General features: G+C 42.7%; 1 protein-coding gene across 2 annotated transcripts in view; it reads right to left on the reverse strand.

Moving 5' to 3' along the window:
* SYT9 (synaptotagmin 9) overlaps positions 1-24,732 on the reverse strand; it is a 289,127-nt gene that overhangs the window by 200,991 nt on the left and 63,404 nt on the right. For both annotated transcript variants that reach the window (XR_008845234.1, XM_056526597.1), the window contains exon 2: positions 7,844-8,186. Coding sequence is in view for 1 of the 2 variants with exons in the window: in XM_056526597.1 (XP_056382572.1) it covers positions 7,844-8,186 (343 nt within the window). In the remaining variant the exon portion in view is untranslated. The remainder of the gene's footprint in view (positions 1-7,843; positions 8,187-24,732) is intronic.

Raw genomic sequence — 24,732 nt, forward strand, 5'->3', positions numbered from 1 at the left:
TGGGTTTAATTGACTTCATGTTATCAACTCTAGATCATCCATGTAAATGCTGGTTTATTCAGTATGTCATACTGGGCCCCACACAGATGGCAGAGCTTTAGAGAGGTGCAAATGGTTTTCCTGTGGTTTTATACCACATGGTCATAGACCACCGTATAGTGCTTCTTTATGGAACATATTACAGAGCTATTTGCTTTTAGGAAAGAATCTCCATTATACAGCATTAGATGCTTTGATGCCAGTGTTACAGTGTTTGATTTTATATTAATCCAGTAGAATAAAGCTTCAGATGAAATCAGGGGTACACAGGAGTACAACATGGAGCCATGCACTTCCATTGGTTGTCAATCTTTTAAAATTGCCTCTTTATTTCTCAGCCAAGTGTCAAGGAGGCATGGCCGAGCTGTCAAAGTGCCACATCTGCAACACCTTCTCGCTCACACATCACCTCCCTGCCTCTTTTTGACTGATGAATCTGGCCCCGTACATTAATCAAGTAGGAACTGGATGGCAAGGGTGAGTGAGGAGGTGCTTATACTGTAAATATTATGCTTGTACTGTATATTTGTTGTGCTCTAAAATAAAATCTATTGCTTAGTTAGACTTCACTAGTGGTCTTTATAGACTTGCTGACAGAAAGTCTAGGAAAGTTTCTGAGCACTATATTATCTCAGCAATATCCAGTTCTGAAAATATATACAGTGGCGTTTGAACGTTTGCAAACCCTTCCTAAATTTCTGTATTTCTGCATATATATTTGACCTAAAACTACAACAGATTTTTATTATATAAGTTGTGGTATGAGGTGTGAGATTTAGGGCAGGTGGAATTACCCTAAGGGGCAGATGGCATTAACCACCTGTATTCGTGAAGCCAGGGCATGGTTTATACTCAATACCACCCGAAGGTATAACGCTGGATCCTGGGCTAGGCATGGGGGCTCTAATGACTCTGAAGCCAAGTTACGGATAACGGTAGCTTTACATAGTTTAGACAGGTGGAAAAGTCTATTCAGTTCAGCCAGGCCCACGGAGGTGACGAGTGACTTCAGAGATCTTAACCCCTTAAGAACCCAGCCATTTTACACCTTAGGACCCGGCCATTTTTTGAACATCTGACCACTGTCACTTTAAACATTAATAACTCTGGAATGCTTTTAGTTATCATTCTGATTCCAAGATTGTTTTTTCGTGACATATTCTACTTTAACATAGTGGTAAAATTTTGTGGTAACTTGCATCCTTTCTTGGTAAAAAATACCCAAATTTGATGAAAAATTTGAAAATTTTGCATTTTTCTAACTTTGAAGCTCTCTGCTTGTAAGAAAAATGGATATTCCAAATAATTTTTTTATTCACATACACAATATGTCTACTTTATGTTTGCATCATAAAATTGATGTGTTTTTACTTTTGGAAGACACCAGAGGGCTTCAAAGTTCAGCAGCAATTTTCCAATTTTTCACAAAATTTCCAAAATCACAATTTTTCAGGGACCAGTTCAGGTTTGAAGGGGATTTGAAGGGTCTTCATCTTAGAAATACCCCACAAATGACCCCATTATAAAAACTGCAACCCCCAAAGTATTCAAAATGACATTCAGTCAGCATTTTAACCCTTTAGGTGTTTCACAGGAATAGCAGCAAAGTGAAGGAGAAAATTCCCAATCTTCATTTTTTACACTCGCATGTTCTTGTAGACCAAATTTTTGCATTTTTACAAGGGGTAAAAGCAGAAAATGTATAGTTATATTTGTAGCCCAATTTCTCTCGAGTAAGCACATACATCATATGTCTATGTAAAGTGTTCGGCGGGCGCAGTAGAGGGCTCAGAAGCGAAGGAGCGACAAGGGGATTTTGGAGAGTACGTTTTTCTGAAATGGTTTTTGGGGGGCATGTTGCATTTAGGAAGCCCCTATGGTGCCAGAACAGCAAAAAAAAAAAAACACATGGCATACCATTTTGGAAACTAGACCCCTTGAGGAACATAACAAGGAATAAAGTGAGCCTTAATACCCCACAGGTGTTTCACGACTTTTGCATATGTAAAAAAATAAAATAAAAATGTCACTAAAATGTGTGTTTCCCCCCAAATTTCACATTTTTGCAAGGGTTAATAGCAGAAAATACCCCCCAAAATTTGTAACCCCATCTCTTCTGAGTATGGAGGTACCCCATAAGTTGACCTGAAGTGCACTATGGGCGAACTACAATGCTCAGAAGAGAAGGAGTCGTATTTGGCTTTTTGAATGCAAATTTTGCTCGGGGGCATGTCGCATTTAGGAAGCCCCTATGGTGCCAGGACAGCAAAATAACCCCCACATGGCATACTATTTTGGAAACTAGACCCCTTGAGGAATGTAACAAAGAATAAAGTGAGCCATAATAACCCACAGGGGTTTCACAACTTTTGCTTACGTAAAAAAAAATTTTGTTCACTAAAATGTGTGTTTCCCCCCCAAATTTCACATTTTGGCAAGGGTTAATAGCAGAAAATACCCCCCAAAATTTGTAACCCCATCTCTTCTGAGTATGGAGGTACCCCATAAGTTGACCTGAAGTGCACTACGGGCGAACTACAATGCTCAGAAGAGAAGGAGTCGTATTTGGCTTTTTGAATGCAAATTTTGCTTGGGGGCATGTCGCATTTAGGAAGCCCCTATGGTGCCAGGACAGCAAAATAACCCCCACATGGCATACTATTTTGGAAACTAGACCCCTTGAGGAACGTAACAAAGAATAAAGTGAGCCATAATAACCCACAGGGGTTTCACAACTTTTGCATACGTAAAAAAAAATTTTGTTCACTAAAATGTGTGTTTCCCCCCCAAATTTCACATTTTTGCAAGGGTTAATAGCAGAAAATACCCCCCAAAATTTGTAACCCCATCTCTTCTGAGTATGGAGGTACCCCATAAGTTGACCTGAAGTGCACTACGGGCGAACTACAATGCTCAGAAGAGAAGGAGTCATATTTGGCTTTTTGAATGCAAATTTTGCTTGGGGGCATGTTGCATTTAGGAAGCCCCTATGGTGCCAGGACAGCAAAATAACCCCCACATGGCATACTATTTTGGAAACTATACCCCTTGTTATGTTCCTCAAAATTTGCATTCAAAAAGCCAAATATGACTCCTTCTCTTCTGAGCATTGTAGTTCGCCCGTAGTGCACTTCAGGTCAACTTATGGGGTACCTCCATACTCAGAAGAGATGGGGTTACAAATTTTGGGGGGTATTTTCTGCTATTAACCCTTGCAAAAATGTGAAATTTGGGGGGGAAACACACATTTTAGTGAACAAAATTTTTTTTTACGTATGCAAAAGTTGTGAAACCCCTGTGGGTTATTATGGCTCACTTTATTCTTTGTTACGTGTCTGTCAGATCTTTGGAACAGTGGACTGTACAACAATTTTTATTTGCACAGCCTATTGTTCCAAAGCTCTGTCAGACACCAGTGGGGTGTAAATTCTCACTGCACCCCTCATTACATTCCGTGAGGGGTGTAGTTTCCGAAATGGGGTCACATGTGTTTTTGTTTTTTTTGCATTTGTCAAAACCGCTGTAACAATCAGCCACCCCTGTGCAAATCACCTCAAATGTACATGGTGCACTCTCCCTTCTGGGCCTTGTTGTGCGCCCCCAGAGCACTTTGTGCCCACATATGGGGTATCACCGTAGTAGGGAGAAATTGCATTACAAATTTTGGGGGGCTTTTTTCCCTTTTACCTCTTGTCAAAATGAAAAGTATAGGGCAACACCAGCATGTTAGTGTAAAAAATTTATTTTTTTACACTAACATGCTGTTGTAGACCCCAACTTCACCTTTTCATAAGGGGTGAAAGGAGAAAAAGACCCCCAAAATTTGTTAGGCAATTTCTCCCGAGTACGGCGAAACCCCATATGTGGCCCTAAACTGTTGCCTTGAAATACGACAGGGCTCCGAAGTGAGAGCGCCATGCGCATTTGAGGCCTGAATTAGGGATTTGCATAATGGTGGACATAGGGATATTCTACACTAGTGATTCCCAAACAGGGTGCCTCCAGCTGTTGCAAAACTTCCAGCATGCTTGGACGGCTGGAGGCTCCATTGTGGAAACAGTGCCGTACGAGACGTTTTTCATTTTTATTGGGGAGGGGAGGGGGGCTCTGTAGGGGTATGTGTATATGTAGTGTTTTTTACTTTTCATTTTATTTTGTGTTAGTGTAGTGTAGTGTTTTTAGGGTGCAGTCACACGGGCGGGGGATTACAGCGAGTTTCCCGCTGCGAGTTTGAGCTGCTGCGCAAAAATTGCTGCATCGCAAACCTGCAGCGTCATACTCACTGTAAGCCTCCTGCCCATGTGAATGTACCCTGTACATTCACAGGGGGGTAACCTCCAGCTGTTGCAAAACTACAACTCCCAGCATGTACAGTCTATCAGTGCATGCTGGTAGTTGTAGTTTTGCAACAGCTGGAGGCGCACGGGTTGGGAAACACTGAGTTAGGAAACATACAATGTTTCCCAACCAGTGTGCCTCCAGTTGTTGCAAAACCACTACTCCCAAACATTCTCAGGCATGCTGGAAGTAGTAGTTTGGCAGCATCTTTAGAGCCAGATGTTGCCGAACTACAACTCCCAGCATGCTTGGAGTTGTAGTTTTGCAACATCTGGAGGACTACAGTTTGCAGACCACTAATACAGTGGTTCCCAATCTGTGCCCTTCCAGATGTTGCAAAACCACAACTCCCAGTATGCCAAAACTGTCCAGGCATGCTGGGAGTTGTAGTTCTGCAACATCTGAAGGGCCAGATGTTACAGAACTACAACTCCCAGCATGCCTGGACAGTAAGGGCATGCTGAGGATGTGTAGTTTTGCAACATCTGGAAGGGCACAGTGGTCTCCAAACTGTGGTCCTCCAGATGTTGCAAAACTGCAACTCCCAGCATGCCCAGACGGCAAGGGCTTTCTGGGCATGCTGGGAGTTGTAGTATACAGGGTCCCATTATAGCAATGCATGTCGCTTTACGGCGACGTGCATTGCTGTAAAGGGCCCGACCGCGGCTGGAGAGGAACTCACCTGTCGCCGCCGCCGTCTCCGCCGCCAGGATACGGGTCTTCAGGGACGAGGTAAGTACCGGGGCCGGGCCCCAGCACTCCCCCGTCCCCCGCCGCGTCCTCCGGTCTTCCTCCCGTCGTCTCCGGACTTCCAGGGGCCGGGTAGGGCGGGAGGAAGTAACCGCCCCCCCCCTTGCGATTGGTCGGTTAACTAACGAAGAATCGCAGGGGATCAGAGGAGGTGGCAGGCTTGCCACCTCGCTCCTATACTCCAGCATGGTCCTGGCTGTCTGTGACAGCCGGGATTATGCAAAATTACCAGGCGGTCGGGTCCCAGAGACCCGATCAGCCCGGTATCGCCGCAGATCGCAGGGGTGATTTCCCTCACGATCGCCGACATGGGGGGCCTACATGGCCCCTCTCGGCGTTTGCCCTGGATGCCTGCTGAAGGATTTCAGCAGGCAGCCGCTTCCGATCTCTGCCCGGCGCGCGGCAGGGATCGGAAAACGCCAGGGCGTAAGTTTACGCCCTGGATCCTTAAGTACCAGGGCGCCGGGGCGTAAAATTACGCCCTGGGTCCTGAACAGGTTAAGGGCTTGCTGGGAATTGCAGTAGATTTAGACAATTTAGTGCAGGCCACTCTGACTTGATAATAAATGACATTGACTGACTTGACTTGAAACTGACTAAATTATGACTTTAGCTTACTTGTAGACTTGCAGCTTGTGGCTGCAGGACTGACTTGAGGCCTCCTATGACTCCAGACACACTCTAGGACTCTAATGTACTGCAACTCAGCAGGAAGCATAAAAGAAGAGAGCGAGCAGAGGCTCCACCCAGGGCTTATATGGGGGAGATTCTGGTGGGGTCCCATAGGTCACACTTAGGTCCCATGGTCACTGATACCTCCTGGGTTACAACCGCATGACAACTGATGATCACATGTTAACATCCTTAAAGTAACAACACTTTATGCATTGTACAGCACAACACATGGTAAACAATATTTACATAAGAGGACAGGTATAAGAGAGCCCAGGGGACACTGCAGGGAGGCTGCCTGACAGGACAGCAACGGTACGGGGTAACAACTCCTGTACTGGGCCACCACAATATCATATTATTGCTCACCAGACTGGAAAAGGTTACAAAACCATCTTTAAAATGTTGGGACTCCACCAATCCACAAACAGATCTACTGTGTATAAATGGAGGAAAGCAGATATTACCCTCATACAAAGTCTTTATCACCCTCCTTACAAGTAGTTGATCAACCAAGATCACACCAAGAGCAAGGAGGATAATAATCTGCAAGGCCATAAAGAAATCCAATGTAAGCTCTAAATAACTAAAGGCATTTCTCACATTAGCTTATGTTCATTTAACCATCAATAGGAACATGAACAACAATAAGGTGCATGGCAAAAAATTTGAAAACATTGCTGCCTGTCTGCAGTTCGCTAAAGCTTACATGGACAAGCCAGAGAGCTATTGGAACAATATTTTGCAAATGGAGGAGACCAAAATAGAGCTTCTTGGTTTTAAATGAGAAGTGTTATGTTTGGAGAAAGTAAAACACTTTGTTCCAGCATAAAAACCTCATACCATCTGTGAAACATGGTCATTTTTGGCTGAATCTGGGCCAGGACAGCTTGCTATCATTGATGAAACAATGAAGTCTAAATAAACCAGCAAATTTTAACCCCTTAAAGACGGAGGGTTTTTCCATTTTTGCACTTTCGTTTTTTTCCTCCTCACATTCTAAAAATCATACGCTTTTAATTTTCAACCAACAGACCTATATGAGGGCTTGTTTTATGCGCTACCAATTTTACTTTGGAATGAAGTCAATCATTTTACCACAAAATCTACGGCAAAACAAAAAAAATTAATTGTGGGAGAAAATTTAAAAAAAAAATAAAAACCCGGCCATTTTGGAATTTTGAGCGACTTTCTTGTTTCTACGCAGTGCACTATTTGGTAAAAATTACACCTTATCTTTATTCTGCAGGTCCATACGATTAAAAAGATACCCAACTCATTGAGGTTTAATTTTGTTTTACTTCTGTTAAAAATTTTTAACTTTGTGCACGAAAATTAGTACATTTAAAATTGTCCTCTTCTGACCCCTATAACTTTTTATTTTTCAGTATACGTGGATATGTAAGAGCTAATTTTTTGTGCCGTAATCTGTAGTTTTTATTGGTACAATTTTTGTTTTAATGGGCCTTTTTGATCGCTTTTATACATTTTTTTTTTTAGGTTATACAAAATGACCAAAAATATGCAATTTTTGATTTTGGTATTTTTTTACGTATACGCCATTGACCATGTGATTTAATTAATATTATATCTTTATAGTTTGGAAATTTACGCATGTGGAAATACCACATATGTTTATTTTTGTTTACATATTTTTTCATGGGAAAAGGGGAGGGGTTAAGTCGCATAAACTCTTTTGGTTTTTTACTTTTTCTTTTTTTTTTAACACATTTTTTTAGTCACCATAGGGGACTATTACATGCAATCAACGATTACTGGAAAGGTTTGGACACAGTTATTGCTGCACAAATAGGTCATTCCAGACACTGATACCAAAGGTTCACATACTTTTGCTACCCACAGATATCCAATATATGATAATTTAATGTAATTTTAGGTTTGATTTATGCAGAAATACAGAAAATTTGGAAAGGATCACATACTTTCAAGCAGCACTGTACATATGTGTGAACAATAATAGTGATATTTTCTAAGGCATTAAACTAGCAATTAAAAGAAAGAAAAAAAAGTTGTGGACACTGACCTGGCAGAAGAGGTTGGTTCCGTGATTTGCCGATGCATCCGCACATTGTGAACACAGTTTTCCTTGTTGGCAGTCTTGGCTTCCAATGGAATATCGGGGGACGTATGGCTGATCTTCATGGATGACTCTGGAAATAGAGGGGGCTGGCCCAGATAGTTATCGCTGTAGTCATGCTCATTCGTGTCACTGTCAGTATAGTTCAAATGCTCATGTTCTTTAATTCCTTTGAAGCCACGTTCTCTCCAAGGAATCCAGCAAAGTTTCCATGAAACAAAAAGTGATACACCAAAGAGGGCAAGTCCACAGGCTGTTACCAAAAGAGACAGCAAGCTCACAGAAACGTCTAGAATAAGAGGAACAAAAGATCGTGATGAGTCAAAGCTATTCATCCTATATTCACCAAAGTTATATAATACATGGAATATTATAGATACAGTGGCCCAGATTAAAGGGGTTATCCAGGATTAGAAAAACCGCACCACCTCTATCCTCAGGTTGTGTGTGATATTACAGTTTAGTTCCACTGAAGTGAAAGGATCAAAGTTGCAATATCACACTCAACCGACAGGTGTGGTGTTGTTTTTCATAGAATTGAACTCTTTTCAATCCTAGATAACCTCTTTAGCTAAAACGGTCTCATTAGTTTAACAAAGCAAATTTAGAAATGTGGCAGATTTATCAAAGTGTCTAATAAACCTGATACACCTACAGATTGCCTGATTTACGTTTATTTAAAATTTTAGTTGGTGTAGTTCAGAATTTTTTGACACATACTGTATAGGCCATTGCCCCCTTTTGTCAAAGCCATGCCCCTTTGTCGTACCCTGTGGAAAACTGTAAAAAAATAAGTGTGTAAAACTCGCCATAAATGAAGCAAAGTCGCATACGCCAGTTATTAGCACAAAAATGTTTTGGGGGATGTTTGCAATAGTAAACCTGGGCCAGTGTACTTTGCAATATCAAAAAGAAAATGAGATGGCCCCTATTGTATAAATTAGTGAAGAACAATGTTGTCAATAAGAACCCTTTTCCCATATAAACTCCATTCTCACTTAATCTAATTTCCCAAATGCTTACTTTACCTAGTTTAGAAGACCTCAAGGCTATATACCAGATAAAAAGTATATAGAGTTTTATGACAGCTGCAAAATTGTAAATTTAAAATAAGAAACAAATCATCAACCCAGCCCACCAATGTTTTTATTTATAATGTATATGATACCAGGATATTCATGGTAATGCACAGATATTTTTTCCCATGGGCATAAGCTTTACTGAAGTTTTACAATCTTAGATCCTTACCAGTGTTGGAGATAAGTTGAAATTCTTATAGGAGGTCGAGATAGGAGGATGGGAAAAGAGGTCGGGATAGCAGGTCGGGATAGGAGGTCGGGATAGGAGGACGGGATAGGAGGTCTGGATAGGAGGTCGGGATAGGAGGACGGGATAGGAGGACGGGATACGAGAATGGGATACGAGGACGGGATACGAAGACGAGATACGAGGACGAGATATGAGGACGGGTTAGGAGGACGGGATAGGAGGATGGGATAGGAGGACGGGATAGGAGGACGGGATAGGAAGTCGGGATAGGAGGTCGGGATAGGAGGTCGGGATAGGAGGACGGGATATGACAACAATATATTAGGATGGGATATGAAGTCAAAAGCTTCCTCCTTTGTTGATTTTCCTTCCCAACAAGGATTAGGTAGGAAAAAACCGGGCAACTTCAGGTACTCAGCTAGTTCACTATAAAATGATCTATTACACAATGGATTGAAGGAGATCAGATCCAGCTCAGTGCAGGTAAAATCAGGTTTAATCCATAGGACAAGGAAGGAACAAGTAACGCGTTTCAAGCGCTATAGGCGCTCTTAGCGCTTGAAACGTGTTACTTGTTCCTTCCTTGTCCTATGGATTAAACCTGATTTTACCTGCACTGAGCTGGATCCGATCTCCTTCATTTCCTTGCTATTGGCTGGTGCCGTCCAGCACCTGGATCCGTGCTCTACTGTCCGGGGCGGGGTGAGCTGGCTTTCACCTTGTTTGCCATTACACAATGGATATATCATAACTGCCAAGATACTAGGGCAAACAACACCTTACACTAATTTTAAGAGAGGGGGGAAAAAGGTATCTAGGACCCAATGCTGGATCATTGTTCACTGGGCCAGAGGAACTAGCAGGACATTCTAAGTCCCACATTCACATGTAAAACAACTGACTAATGACCCACCGAGGACTAATATAGAAAGTAAATGTTTGGAAGACTTTGGGGGTCGCTATCTCTACCACTATCAATGGTGCACACAGCCTTTTAGCAGATGCATGACACAACCACACTTCTCAATATCTACAACAGTTGATTCTCTTCTCACCCCTGTGCAGCCTCTCAAATGGCGACAAGACTAAAATGGTCCCCCTCACTCCATGAGCCCTATAGTGCCTACCTGGGCTTCATTCCATTACATACAAACCTGACCATTGCCATTTATAATAGATTTCCCAGTTAAATTAATATCTGAAGAGTTCATTGTGTTGTCATAGTTGCTGAAGACTATTAACAGTGCTGGAAGAATCCACAGGATGCATATTAAATAATTTAATAGCTGTGAAAAAGTATATCATTGGTAGAACAAATCCTGTGTATTATTAAGTGGAGCTGAAGTGGAAAACGGAAGATTCCGAAGTCTCTGAAGTGGGATTCAACCTCCACAGAATCTAATTATTGATGTATCCTGAATTCTTTCACACGCATCACTGCTCTGTTGAATCAGCTTAACATGTTTCACTTACAGTTAATTCGCTGCACTTTCAAGCAACCATTATCTTCTAGTACATGAATGTACTTTACCGATGCTGTCTGACAAGGTCCTGTCTTTATTGTATTTTGTCTGGATCAGACTTTGCCTCAACCGCTAAAAACAAGAGGGGAAATGATTTATATATGGATTTGCGAATGAAAAAATGAAGGGACAAGACGGCACTCACCATAGAGTAGGATACGGAGAATGCCGCACTGGAAATGCAACTGTCCTGCTCGAGGTGGTGCTCAGTCTAGAGAGTGGCAGTACAGATGAATGAAGAAATAAAGGGACAAGGCGGCACTCACCATACAGGAGGATACTTTTATCTTCAGTGCAAAACAAACAACACAGGTCAGGGACAGGTCAGGGAGTCAGGCAAATATCGGGAGACGCATCGGGACAACGGTTTTGTGCATGATGACGCACTTCCTCTAGCCGTTGCTTGGAGCATCAGATAGACGAAGTGCGTCATTACCATGTAACGGTTGTCCCGATGAGTCTCCCACTATCTGCCTGACTCCCTGACCTGTGTTGTTTGTTTGCACTGAAGATTAAAGTATCCTACTGTATGGTGAGTGCCGTCTTGTCCCTTCATTTCTTCATTCATCTGTAAGGGGGGGGGGTGAAGCGGGGTAACAATGAACTCTGCAAGAAATGTCAGGTGTCTTCCTTACAAAAAGCTAAGTTAGATGTAAGCTGTGTTAGATGCTATGTGGATACTGACTTGACAGGTTGTAGACAAGGTTATGTTGTGCACTACATTCTTTGTACTGTATTATAAATATCTTATTGTGAATTCCTGCAGTACTTCTGTTGTTTAGCAACATGGTGGCAAAAGATCTATACTCTGGACACCTTGTTACTGTAAGGCGTGGGGAGGCAAGGGAAGTGCATGAGGCTATGCTCCCACACCTTTTTTGCTTGTTTAGCACTTCTGCAACTGTTATATCTAGAAGGCGCTTCAGCTCCTTACTGCCCGACTTCACTAAATAGATGAGCAGTACTGACACTCCAAGGCACATTGGAAGGTGCTACCTCTGTTCATGAAGTGAGCATTGATTAGACTAGTTCATCACCCACTTAACAGAGAAGGAAGAGCCACTATAAAAGGTGTGGAAAGGCATCATTTTGAGAAGTGGCAGAAGCCACATGGTGTGCAAGCATCCCCCTGCCAGTGGTGAGGGTCCGAAGAAGAGGCTGCTGAGAAGTAACTCCTGAAGCCATTGTGGTGCCCAGGGGACAAGTCCTGGGGAAAAAAAGTGTGGGATTTCACTGAAGATTTCCACTCAAGAGCTGGTCCTGCAGGAATCCTGCTAATAGGAACTGTGTTCCTGATGTGGAAAAAGTGCAGGAACTCAGTTCCCATGCATCCCTGCAGGACTTGAGCCCTGATGGTGCCACCAAAGAAAGCAGAGGGAAAGTGTATGATGCTGTGGATACAGTAATGCTTATGGCATATAGAGACTTAGGACTATGGCTCATTGTGTGACTGTGGGTTGTCATTCAGGATCACAGGCTCACAGCTCCATAAAAGTAAAATAAAAAGATCTATCAACTGGCAGATCAGAATCAGCCTTGTGACCTGAGTTGGGTTTCCATTGATGGGATGCACATCTGCTGCATAGTCCTCATTGGTAAGGACTGCACCCACAATGACCCGAATGGCAGTTAATGGCAGATATATGTCGAGATCTATCTCACTTTTGTGTGTCATAAAAATTGTATAATTTGGACTATGTTCTATTGGTATGTGGCCTGAAGAATGACAACATACGATTCCTTTTTGCAGCACTTATCTATTTCTGAACTGTAAGTAAATAGGAGCATTAGCTGAAGATAGAAGATGGAGCATTGTGAATTCCTCTGTCTTTATAGTTTTGGATTATAAAGACAATAACTACTAGGTTTCTGAATCACTAACATTGACTGGGTATAGAATATGATAAGAATGAACATTGAATGATATGGAATGCATTATACCTTTAGGCAAGTTCATCATTCCAAATATTATTTAACAAGCAATTGATTGTACAGTATCCGCTACCTGGTACATCATCATTTTTCTTATCTCCAGCACTACAAGGATTTCATGCCAGCTTTCTGCATAGTGGCCTCATGGAAAGCAGCATATCTCTGTCTTAAATCTCTCTTTGGTCAAGGCCGGGAAGTTCTCTATTGATTACATTTTCTTTAAAGAGCTTTTCTATCTCTACAAGAATCTAACAAATGTTCCTACACAATGTAAAACATTTATAGCAAAGTGAATGGTAGATTTACCTTGCCTTCTCTGCAGGAGAAAAGAGAAATGAAATAGGTCTAGAATTTTGGGTATTTACTAGATAGGGTAATCTGAGTAAGGGGACATAAACAATGTAGAGTCACATGTACAAGGCCTGGACAATGGCACACAATGTCAGTACTATGGGACTGAAGACACTTAATGTGCCAATGTAAGGTGTCTTAGTAAAAAAGATAAGAATACTTCTTCCTCAAAATGCATTGTCCATGCTTGGAATAAAGAATACCTTTGACTGAACCTTGGAAGTCTGTGCAGTGTTTCTGTACAAGTGGCTTTTCCAGCATCATGCTTACAGTACCTTGGCTAAACAGAGGTATTATCCCCTAAAAGCTGAAGATCTGAGGGCCCACCAGTGGAACTGATTCTGAGAGTCCACCCCACAGGTACTGTACATGACAATATTATCTGATCACTTTTAGATCTGACGCACATAAATACATAAGACACATAGATCCAAATATGTAAGATTTACACTATAAATTTGAATTAGAAACACTAGAAATTGAGCGCATAACGATCCAAGTATATCATTTATAAAAATCTATTTCATATTAGACAAATATGCTCCAAAAGATATACATTTAAAAACATATAAAAGAAATGCACAGTAACATTGTGCTGGAGGAACCGACTAATAGGAGACTATGCACTAAGCATACAGCTAAATAGCTGAAGTAAGTTTAATCAATGTAAATTATAAGTAGAGATGAGCAAATTGAAAAAATTGATTTGGCCGATTCGCAGAATTTTTCAAAAAAATTTTTTTGATCCAAATTTATTTGCGGTAAATCTATATTTAAAAACGTCAATTTCAATAGGGGTGTAGAACACTTTGCTTTGTTCTAACACGCATATGGAGTGAAATAATACTGTTATTCAGTATGACATGCAGATTACAGGCATCACTTTTAGAATCACTGCCACAGAGCGGCACAATGACAGAGCCTGAAGGTGGCAGCAGTATAAGGAGACCATATAGTGGCTGAATGACACAGCATGGAGGTGTTGGCTGCATGAAGAGACGATATATTGGCTGAATGGCACAGCCTGGAGTTGTATAAAGTGGGGGTACACTTTCCTCAAATCTGGGCTTGATTATCACCAATAAATGGGTGTATATAAAATATGTGTAAAAAATGATGTAGATCCAGTGAATTCATTTAAAACTATTTATTATTACAATGATAGTGCTTGTGGTGTCCTTTGTAGGGCCCTTACATCGGACTCACCACAATAAGCAAGCTAGTGAATGTATAAAATAGTCATACAATTAAATTAAATTGACATGTAATATTCTGGGTAAAAAAGTGCTGGTATCCCAGTGTGGCAAATAGTCTGTATCGCTTATAGATGTATGCATGGAGATCGTGCCTTGTATGGTTGATTACAAATAGTCTGAGTAGCAATGTCTCTGTCAGGATACTGCATGCGGTAGCGTGTTTGTAAGGGGTTAAAATCAATGCGCTCTGCGGCGCTGGGATTTCCTTGTGTGTATTCTACTCTACCCTGGCGGCGCAGGGATAGAGATTGGTGAGTGGGATATAGATAGTCTCTAAATTGTAATCCTGTAGATGCACAAGGCTGTGTTCTGCAGAGCTGGAGGCCCCTCAAATGTGGACCACTCCACCCCAGCGGCACAGGGAAAGTTTTGAGTGGATTTGGGGATTTGGCACACTGTCCCTCTTACCAGCAATGTCCTGGAGCCTGGTTGCCGGAAAAAGGTTTTTGCCGAGGAGATGTCCGCTGGCAGGCGGGATGCGTACAACCCCAGAAGCGTGCGCCGGTTAATTTCTTGCAATCCGGTGAATGGTGGTAAAGATTGTCGGGTTTGCCAATACTAGGTTACAGGTGATAGAGGCTAGACGCATTTCGAGGTACTCATCTACCTCTTTTTCAATAGCAATGCACCTAGTAACCCATTTTTAAACAAAAACATACTTTAATAAGTAGGCACGAAATAGAACATGCCACCATACTATAAGAAGTAGGCACGGAACATCGCCTTGTTATATATATTTTGTAATCAATATTAACACTTTTACTAAAACATTTTTAGCTATTCACATATTCCTCCAAACCAGTTAAAACAATATACGCCTCATAATAAATCCAATACGGACAGTTCTGTAAATCCCCCTGCCCAGGGGAACGCTCTTTCACAACCTCCTATATATGCGCATGATATCGATTAATATCGGTTATAAACATCAAACATGCAATAATAATAGTATCAATACCATAAGTGCAATATCACTAATGATTTACTAATAAAGATCTGTCCAGGAAAGCGCTCTTCTCACAATCATCCATATATGCACATGAAACTGTCTAAAAAGCAGAATAGTGGAATATCTCACAACCCCTTCTATACATGCACAGGATACCGAATGATATACCGTAGGCTGTAATATCACCATCACAATACTTCTTATATCATAAACGTAACACTATTTAGGATCTACACACCTCGTTGTTTCCTTACTGAGTTACCTTACAGTTCCCCTACTAAGGAATACACTCCTTCAATAGCAGTCTACTCAATACTACTAGAATGCTACATATTGCGCTGAGTTGCAGCGCTGCAGTCCCCCAGTTTTGGGAAAACAGCCCTGCACCAGCTGTCTATACTGGCGATCATGACAAACTGTGAAAAAAGAACTCTACTTCTAATATCAATTACTTATTATTAATGATCATGTCCAGAGGAGCACTCCGCTCACAACCCCTTCTACATATGCGCATGATACCGATTAATATTGGCTGTAACACCACCAGTGCAATACTACTAATGTCACAAGTGTAAAACTATTTATGATTTACATACCACGCTGTTCCGCAGCGCTGCACTCCCTCAGTTGAGGAAGACACCCCCTTAAATAGCAGTTTACCCAATACTGCTAGAAAGCTATACATTGTGCTTAGTTGCAGCGTTGCAGACCCCCAGTTCAGGGAAACGGCCCTGCTCCAGATGTCTATATGGGCGCAAACAGGAATATGACAAACTGTGAAAAATATTCCCACTCACAGCGTATGACCTATATCAGTCTTTCCAAGCCACACTTTCGAGCTAGCTTCTATGGAAAGTTTTATACAAAGATCAAAATGTTTTCAAGATCGTTTTTAGAAATGTATTAATTGATGATTTTTTTATGAATGAACCACAAAGAGATTTGGTGACAGGTTTATTGACACACATCAGCTAGTAGCGCTACTACAGCACACATCTATGACACCCTTTCAGATACGCTTCTGATTCTGGCGCCCATTTCTATGTATATATAACACCCTGTAATGTATGTGTGTATGACTGCTGTGGTCATTGAAAAAGAGGTTTGAAACCTTAAAATGTGTCTGACAAGTCAAATAAAGGAATATTTGGATTATTAACAAGTCTATTCTGAAGTTTGTACAAGCAAAACTGCTGGTGCCGACCACCCAGATATTTTTTCCACTGCTACATATGAGCGATTACCCATCAAGTGTGCAGAGGATCCACTCGAAAATTACGTAAGGCTGCACCGTTATCCCAATATGTTTAAACGCTCTTAAGGTTGCTATGTGCAAAACACAACCTAATAAGGCCAGTGGGTTTTAACACTACTCACCTGTAATATCAACAGTACCAAACATACTGCCCAATGGGAAGCTCTGTCTTATGTTTTCTCCTGTCTATAGTATAAGAATAAAAGATGAATTTTGACATTTAAATTCAATGGCACAGCCTGGAGTTGGCAGAAGCATGAGGAGACCATATATTGGCTGAATGGAACAGCCTGGAGTTGGAAGAAGCATGAGGAGACCATATAGTGGCTGAATGACACAGCCTGGAGTTGGCTGAAGCATGAGGAGACCATATATTGGCTGAATGGCACAGCCTGGAGTTGGCAGAAGCATGAGGAGACCATATAGTGGCTGAATGACAAAGCCTGGAGTTGGCTGAAGCATGAGGAGACCATATAGTGTCTGAATGACACAGCCTGGAGTTGGCAGCAGCATGAGGAGACCATTGAAATTTAAGAATTTTAAATAGAAATTTAAGATTTTTAAATTGAAATTAAGGATTTTGAAAATTAACTTTTAACTCCCATGTTTTAGTGTCCCGGGCCCCAGCATGTGGGTTCAAAGGACCAAATCTAACAAGGAGTCACATGTCACATGGCAGCACAATGACAGAGCCTGGAGGTGGCATCAGTAAGAGGAGATCATATAATGGCTAAATGATTCATCTGCTCAAAGGTCAGTCTCTCCACATTTTTCGTCGACAGACAAGTTCTCCTTGGGGTGACTATGGCCCTCGTAGCACTAAACACCCGCTCTGATGGCACACTACTGGCTGGGCAGGACAGCTTTTCCAGGGCAAACTCTGCTAGTTTTGGCCATAAATCAAGTTTGGCTGCCGAGAAGTCCAGTGGATCTTCAAGGTGTGTTGGCATGGGCATGTCAAGGATTGCCACCACCTGCTGGTTCAGGTCCTGCTCCTGGTGTACCTGCTGCTGATGAGTTGCTTCACTATGCGGATGAAAAAAGATACTCATCAGTGACTGTAGACTCAGGCTGATGCTGATGGAGCTGGTACTGCTCCTGCCACCCCACCCTACCCCTCCCAGGCCGCCATGGCAGTGGAAGGTGAGCGCAGGGGCCCCCCGATTTATACCTGCGAGAGAATGTACAATGGCACCGACAATGGGGACAATTCATCTGTCACTATGCAAGCAAGTGAGCATGCATCGTGCTATTTGTGCAAGTTACTTGGAGGGACTCCCTACCTCCATCTCCACTGCATACTGCCATGGTGTGTCTGGGTTCTCAGTCTCGCCTTCCTCATAACCCTCTAGCTCCTCTGGCTGCTCCTGCTCCTCCTCTCCTGTCAGATTACTAGAAAAACCACCCATTTGGTAAAACCTAAACTGTACTCCACTGTGCCCCACCCCCTTCTCCTCCTCCTCCTCCAGTTCAGCCCCCACAGGGCTCATGTGGGCGTGAGATGTAGATGCCACGTCTCCAGTGCCCTGACCAGGCATTGTTTCCAACACGTGTTGTAAGAAATTAAGCAGTTGAATGACGTAATTTATCCCGTAATTCTGGTGACTTACTAATAATGTGGCTTCCTCAAAGGACTAGAGCAAACGGCAGGTGTCACGTATGAGCTGCCACTGGTTCACATTGATGTTACACAGGGGAGTACCCCTATCCGCTTGGATCATCAAGAAATCGGTGACGGCTTTTCTCTGTTCATACAGTTGGTCCAGTATATGGAGGGTGGAATTCCAAAGTGTGACAACGTCACAAATCAGACTGTGTTGGGGGATACCGTTCTGACGCTGCAGCTCAAGGAGGGTGTGCTTTGCGGAGTACGAGTGGCTGAAGTGCATGCAAAGTTTCCTTTCCATTGTTAGGATGTCTTGCAAATGGGGGAACACTTCAGGAACTGCTTCACAACCAGATTGAACACATTTGGCATGCAGGGTGCATGTCTCAGCCTTCCTAGTTGCAGCACATGCAAGACGTTCTTCCCGTTGTCAGTCACCATGGTTCCCATTTCCAGTTTTCATGGAGTAAGCCATGCTCCAATTTCTTTACAAATGACTTTTAGCAGTTCCTCTCCTGTGTGACTCTTTTCGCCAAGGCAAACCATGTGAAGAACAGCGTGACACCGCCGTGCCCTGCACACATGGTATGCTGAAGGGCCACAGAGTTGTCTGGGCAGTGGCGGCTGAGGACATTGTGGAGGATGAGGAGGCGGAGATCCACACTGTCACTGGACCAACAGCCTGAGAGCGTGGAGGAGGAAGCGTTGTGACCTTTCCAAGTTGGTGTGGTGGCTGTGCAGGAACCTCATTCACCCAGTGAGCCGTAAAGGACATGTATGGTCCCTGACCATAGTTACAGCTCCAGATGTTGGCGCTGCCGTGCACTTTGGTACACACCAACAGGCTCAAGGACTGGACCAACTTCTCTTCCACAAAATTGTGCAGGGCTGGTACTGCCTTCTTCGCAAAGAAATGACGGCTCTGCACTCTCCACCTCGGCTCGGCACAAGCCATCAGTTCTCTGAAAGGTGCAGAGTCCACCACTTGAAAAGGGAGGGACTGCAGCACCAGCAACTTGGACAAGAGCACATTCAGCTTCTGCATCGTTGGATGAGTGGGCGCATACTGTTGTCTCTTGGATAAGGCTTCGCCGATGGATTGTTGGCAGAATGGCTGACTAAAAGTAGGTAGAGCAGGAGCATCTGGAGCGACAGAAGGGGGATATGACACACAGCTCCCTTCGGCTGAGGTGGTGGAGCCTTGGCTGGCTGAAAGAGGGAGTGGCGTGCCACTGAATTATGCAGCAGGCTGGACCACTACATCGGAGCCACGGTTCTCCCAGGCCGCTTTATGGTGGCGAAGCATATGTTGACGCAGGGCCGTGGTGCCAACATTGGGACCCTGGCCACACTTCTCCATCTGTCGACATATCTTGCATGTGGCTATTTTATAGCATGTGGCTATGAACCTCCTCCGGATGCTTGATGAAAAACTGCCACACCGCCGAGTAGCTGATTTTTTCAGCTCCAGTCTGCACTAATTGACTGCTACTGCCACCGTCTCCAGGAACCCCTGTTCCCCTACCTCCCGGGAAGGTAGGCTGCCGCAAAGCAGGTGGTCTCCCTTGGGCACGTTTGGCTCCAGAATTTCCACTTCTGCCAACCATGCTACCACCTTGCTGGCTCACCTGCTGCCTCACGGGCAACCTGCAACTCTCTTCTCCTGATGATGATAAAGCCTCTCAATTGCGATCGGCTTCATCATCATCAACAAGTGTCTGCACGTCACTGATGTCCTTCTCAGGTTCCTCAACAGTGTCTGCTTCAGGACCTTGAACCCTTGGACCTCATCACTACTTGCCGGCCTAGCAGAGGAAGTGGCGGATGTCTCCTCCACTTCTTGGCTGGGCAGTAGCTGCTGACTGTCCTCTATTAGATCGTCCTCAGTGAATAGTGGAGCTGAACCCACAGCAAAAGATACTTCTGTAGGGGAGTTAACAGCAAAGGACAGAGGCTATGGGAGGACAAAGATTGTTTCCAGGCCATGCCAATTGAGGGTTATGTCTGAGGAACCCACCGACTGTTGACTGGGGGTATCAGATGTCACTTGTGATTAAGTGGATGACCGTTTTAACCAATCAATGACGGCAGAAGGGTTGCTGGTCGAGATACGACCACTAGCTGATACCGGGAGCTCAGGCCTCTCGCTGCGACTCCTGCTGCCACTTGCTCCTAGTCTGCTGCGACCTCTGCCTGATGAATTTAGGCCTTTGCCACTCCTCTCTGCATGTCCCGGCACTTCTCTGCCTTACATACTTAGTGCGTATATGAGGGAAGTACAATACACTTGTCTAGAACAGCAGCAGGTGTGTACTTTTGCCTGGCCTTTCACAGTATCTAGGCCCTTCACAGATTAGCAGATTTTAAATAGTACACTACTTAGATGTATGTATGTGGTATGCACTTATGAGGGCAGAAAAATGTGCTACTGTACGCTTAATAAACTTATTAGAGTAAAACACCAGCCGGTGATTACTTTTGGCTGTCCTTTCACAGTATGTAGGCCCTTGACAGATTAACAGGTACAAAATAGTACACTACTTATATGTACATATGTGGTATGCACTTCTGAGGGCAGAAAAATGCGGGACAGTACTCTTAAAAAAAACTTATTTTTGCACAACACCAGCAGAACACAACAGCTGCAGCACAAAAAAAGCTGTGTACTAAACACAAAATTTCACTCTGTCAAAGACTATTAGGAATGGACTGCTGGGTAATATACAGTCTACAGACTAGTATAACCAGCAGATGAGTTGTTGTTGAACAAAGACACAGAATTGTGCTGAAAAATTCTTCCTGCCTCCTCTGCTAAGGTTTATGAAGTTTAGGCAGCTTGTTGAAATGTATGAGGCAACACACAGCTATCTGCCCCTCTCTGTAATACAATTCTGAAGAAAGTAACTGGGAGGTTAATGGTTGCAGTAAAAATTCTTTTCAGTGAAAAAAAACACTGCTCTCTGTCAACCAGAACGCTGATGTGACTAGGATGTGAAATGCTGCTGGAACAAGTTTTTTGGTGTAACACATACACGCAGCGATGTCTGTCCTATCTGTATGCTGTGTAATGAATGATATGACGAGCCACAAAACTGGCTGCCGAATATATAGGGCTGTGGCACAGGGGTGACTGGCTGCTGATAGGCTGCATCCTGCATGTGATTCAGGGTCATCCCGCCTACTTCCCTTCCCACCTTGCCTTCCCAGCGTTCCTTGCCCAATGTACTGACATGTGGATCCGCCATTTTAGATGCCCTGGAGCCTGGACCACAGGAAATGGAGTTTAATGAAGCGATTCGTGCAAATTCGGGTTTGTCAGCTTTGATTCGCTCATCTCTAATTATAAGGACCATAATGGTTACTATACAGGGTGGGCCAATATATGGATACACCTTAATAAAATTGGAATGGTTGGTGATATTAACTTCCTGTTTGTGGCACATTAGTATATGTGAAGGGGGAAACTTTTCAAGATGGGTGGTTACCATGGCGGACATTTTGAAGTTGCCCATTTTGAATCCAACTTTTGTTTTTTCAATAGAAAGAGGGTCATGTGACACATCAAACTTATTGGGAATTTCACAAGAAAAACAATGATGTGATTGGTTTTAACGTAACTTTATTCTTTCATGAGTTATTTACAAGTTTCTGACAACTTATAAAATGTGTTCAATGTGCTACCTATTGTGTTGGATTGTCAATGCAACCCTCTTCTCCCACTCTTCACACACTGATAGCAACACTGCAGGAGAAATGCTAGCACAGGCTTCCAGTACCTGTAGTTTCAGGTGCTGCCCATCTGGTATCTTCACAGCATAGACAATTGCCTTCAGATGACCCCAAAGATAAAAGTCTAAGGGGGTCATATCGAGAGACCAATCCACTTTCCAGGAAACTGTTCATCTAGGAATGCTCGGACCTGACACCCATAATGTGGTGGTGCACCATCTTGCTGGAAAAACTCAGGGAATGTGCCAGCTTCAGTGCATAAATAGGGAAACAGATCATCATGTAGCAATTTTGCATATCTAGTGACCTTGAGGTTTCCATTGATGAAGAATGGCCACGCTATCTTTGTACCCCATATACCACACCATATCATCAATTTTTGTGTTCCAACAGTCTTGGAGGCATCTATCCAATGTGGGTTAGTGTCAGACCAATAGCGATGGTTTTGTTTGTTAACTTAACCCTTCACATAAAAGTTTGCCTCATCCCAAAATCTTCTGCGTAAACTGAGGGTCCTGTTCCAATTTTTGTCTTGCCCATTCTGCAGCACCTGAAACTACGGATACTGGAAGCCTGTGCTGGCATTTCTCCTGTGGTGTTGCTATCAGTGTGTGAAGAGTGGGAGAAGAGGGTTGCATTGACAATCCAACACAATGGGCAGCACATTGAACACATTTTATAAGTGGTCAGAAACTTGTAAATAACTCATGAAAGAATAAAGTTACATTAAAACCAAGTACATCATTGTTTTTCTTGTGAAATTCCCAAAAAGTTTGACATGTCACATGACCCTCTTCCTATTGAAAAAACAAAAGTTGGATTCAAAATGGCCACCTTCAAAATGGCCGCAATGGCCACCACCTATCTTGATAAGTTTCCCCCCTCACATATACTAATGTGCCACAAATAGGAAGTTAATATCACCAACCATTCTCATTTTATTAAGGGGTATCCGTATAAATGGCCCACCCTGTTCTTTAAACAAAGGTAAGGTGACACAGTACAAGAGTTACATGTATATAAATCATAATGGTTGCGATCCTGTAAACAAAGGTAAGGTGACACAGTGCAAAAGATGTGCAAATCACAGATGTCCGAAAAAAGGAACTCAAATGTAAATAAAAGTACACTGACAAAACACAGTATCATTACCACAGTGGGAAAGAGTAAGCGTGCGTGCCTCCAACCCCCAACGTTTCGCTCAAGGCTTCAACCATTATTATTTATATACATGTATCTATTGTAGTGTGTCACCTTACCTTTGTTTAAAGTATAGTAACCACTATGGTCCTTGTAATATACATTCATTAAACTTACTTCAGCTATTTAGCTGTATGCTTAGTGAGTAGTCTCCTATTAGTCGGTTCCTCCAGCACCATATTACTGTGCATTTCTTTTATGTGTTTTTGAATGTATATTTTTTGTAGCATAATTGTCTAATAAAATAGATTTTTATAAACATATACTTGGATCGTTATGCGCTCATTTTCTAGTGTTTCTAGCACGTTAATACATGCTGTAATTATGAATCATTGAATGAGTGCAATTTAAAGACCATGCAACCACATGACATAATAATAACACATTTTACTATAGCACTGAGAACAAAGATCCTAATGTATCACCCTGCCCTTTGGGCTAGGCCCACACAGCTATTTTGTCTGCATTTTATGGCTAAATATTGCCACGTCCTGCTACTGCAACAAACTTAAACGAAAGAAAAGGTGGGCAGAGCTCCTCATGGAATAATATCGTAGGTGCAAGTGAAGGAAGACATAGATGGCAAGGGATTTCTACAAGACAGTTTGCTCACCTGATTGGATTGTGTAGCAGACACAACACTTATGAAAGCGTGAGTAGAGATATGTGGTTCAGCCTTCCCGGTGTTGGAAGGGAGGAGGTCCTCAGCCGAAGATTCCAATGGGTAAGTAGTCATCAGCAAAAAACGGGTGATGGCGCAATCCACTCTCAGAAAGTAATATGGAATAAAATACTTCTTTATTAAGCTACATATAATGTATTTCGAGGTAGCAGTGCCTCTACATCAGGCATAAAAGCTTGCAAGCTTTTATACCTGATGAAGAGGCACTGCTGCCTCGAAACGCGTTGTATGTAGCTTAATAAAATTTTTTATTCCATATTACTATCTGAGAGTGGATTTCGCCATCACTCGTTTTTTTTGCTGACGACTACTTACCCACTGCTTCAGCATCTTAACTAATGAAAGTGAATATGGTCACATTGCATTCTACATGCTACCCACACCAGATATCTGGAACCAATGGTGCTATATAAATAAATAAAAATAATAAATAACAATAATATCTGTCCTGAATAGATTTAGCTGAAATCACTGTGTAGCCCTAGCCTAAAGACACCCACCACCCATACATATTAATCATGTGTTTGCAGAACTTAGGGAGACTGAATAACCATCTAATGTGTATGTGGCCTTCATGGTCCTCCCAGATAGATGGTACCAGGGGAGAGAGGGTTTGGGCATGTAAAATTTTAGATCTTGTTCTTGTGGAGATAAGTCGCTGTCGTAGAAGTCTGCAATCTGTTTATCCCCCCTTGAGTCCAAACACATGAACCCTCATCATGTGTATAGGGGGGGGGGGGGGTTATCAGGAGAGACAGCTGATGGGCATCTGACCAAAAGTTATCATATGTGTATGGCCATCTTTAGTTGCACCCTCTGGCACTTCAGGCAGAAGGGATCAGTGCCAACTTAGGTATTACCTAAATCAGTGGTCTACAAACTGTGGCCCTCTAGTTTTGCAACATTTGGAAGGCCACAGTTTGTAGACCACTGACCTAAATGAACACATTTCCGTCATGTTATCCATTATCCCAATAATTCATTCAGGGTGGATGGGAAGGAGTTTAAATTTTTCCAAGACAGAAATCATTTCTCAGTGTTCAATTTGTCCAGCATTGTCAACACTGATGGGATGTCTTTATA

Source organism: Hyla sarda, chromosome 6 (genome assembly GCF_029499605.1).
Source record: "Hyla sarda isolate aHylSar1 chromosome 6, aHylSar1.hap1, whole genome shotgun sequence".
Taxonomy (NCBI): Eukaryota; Metazoa; Chordata; class Amphibia; order Anura; family Hylidae; genus Hyla; species Hyla sarda.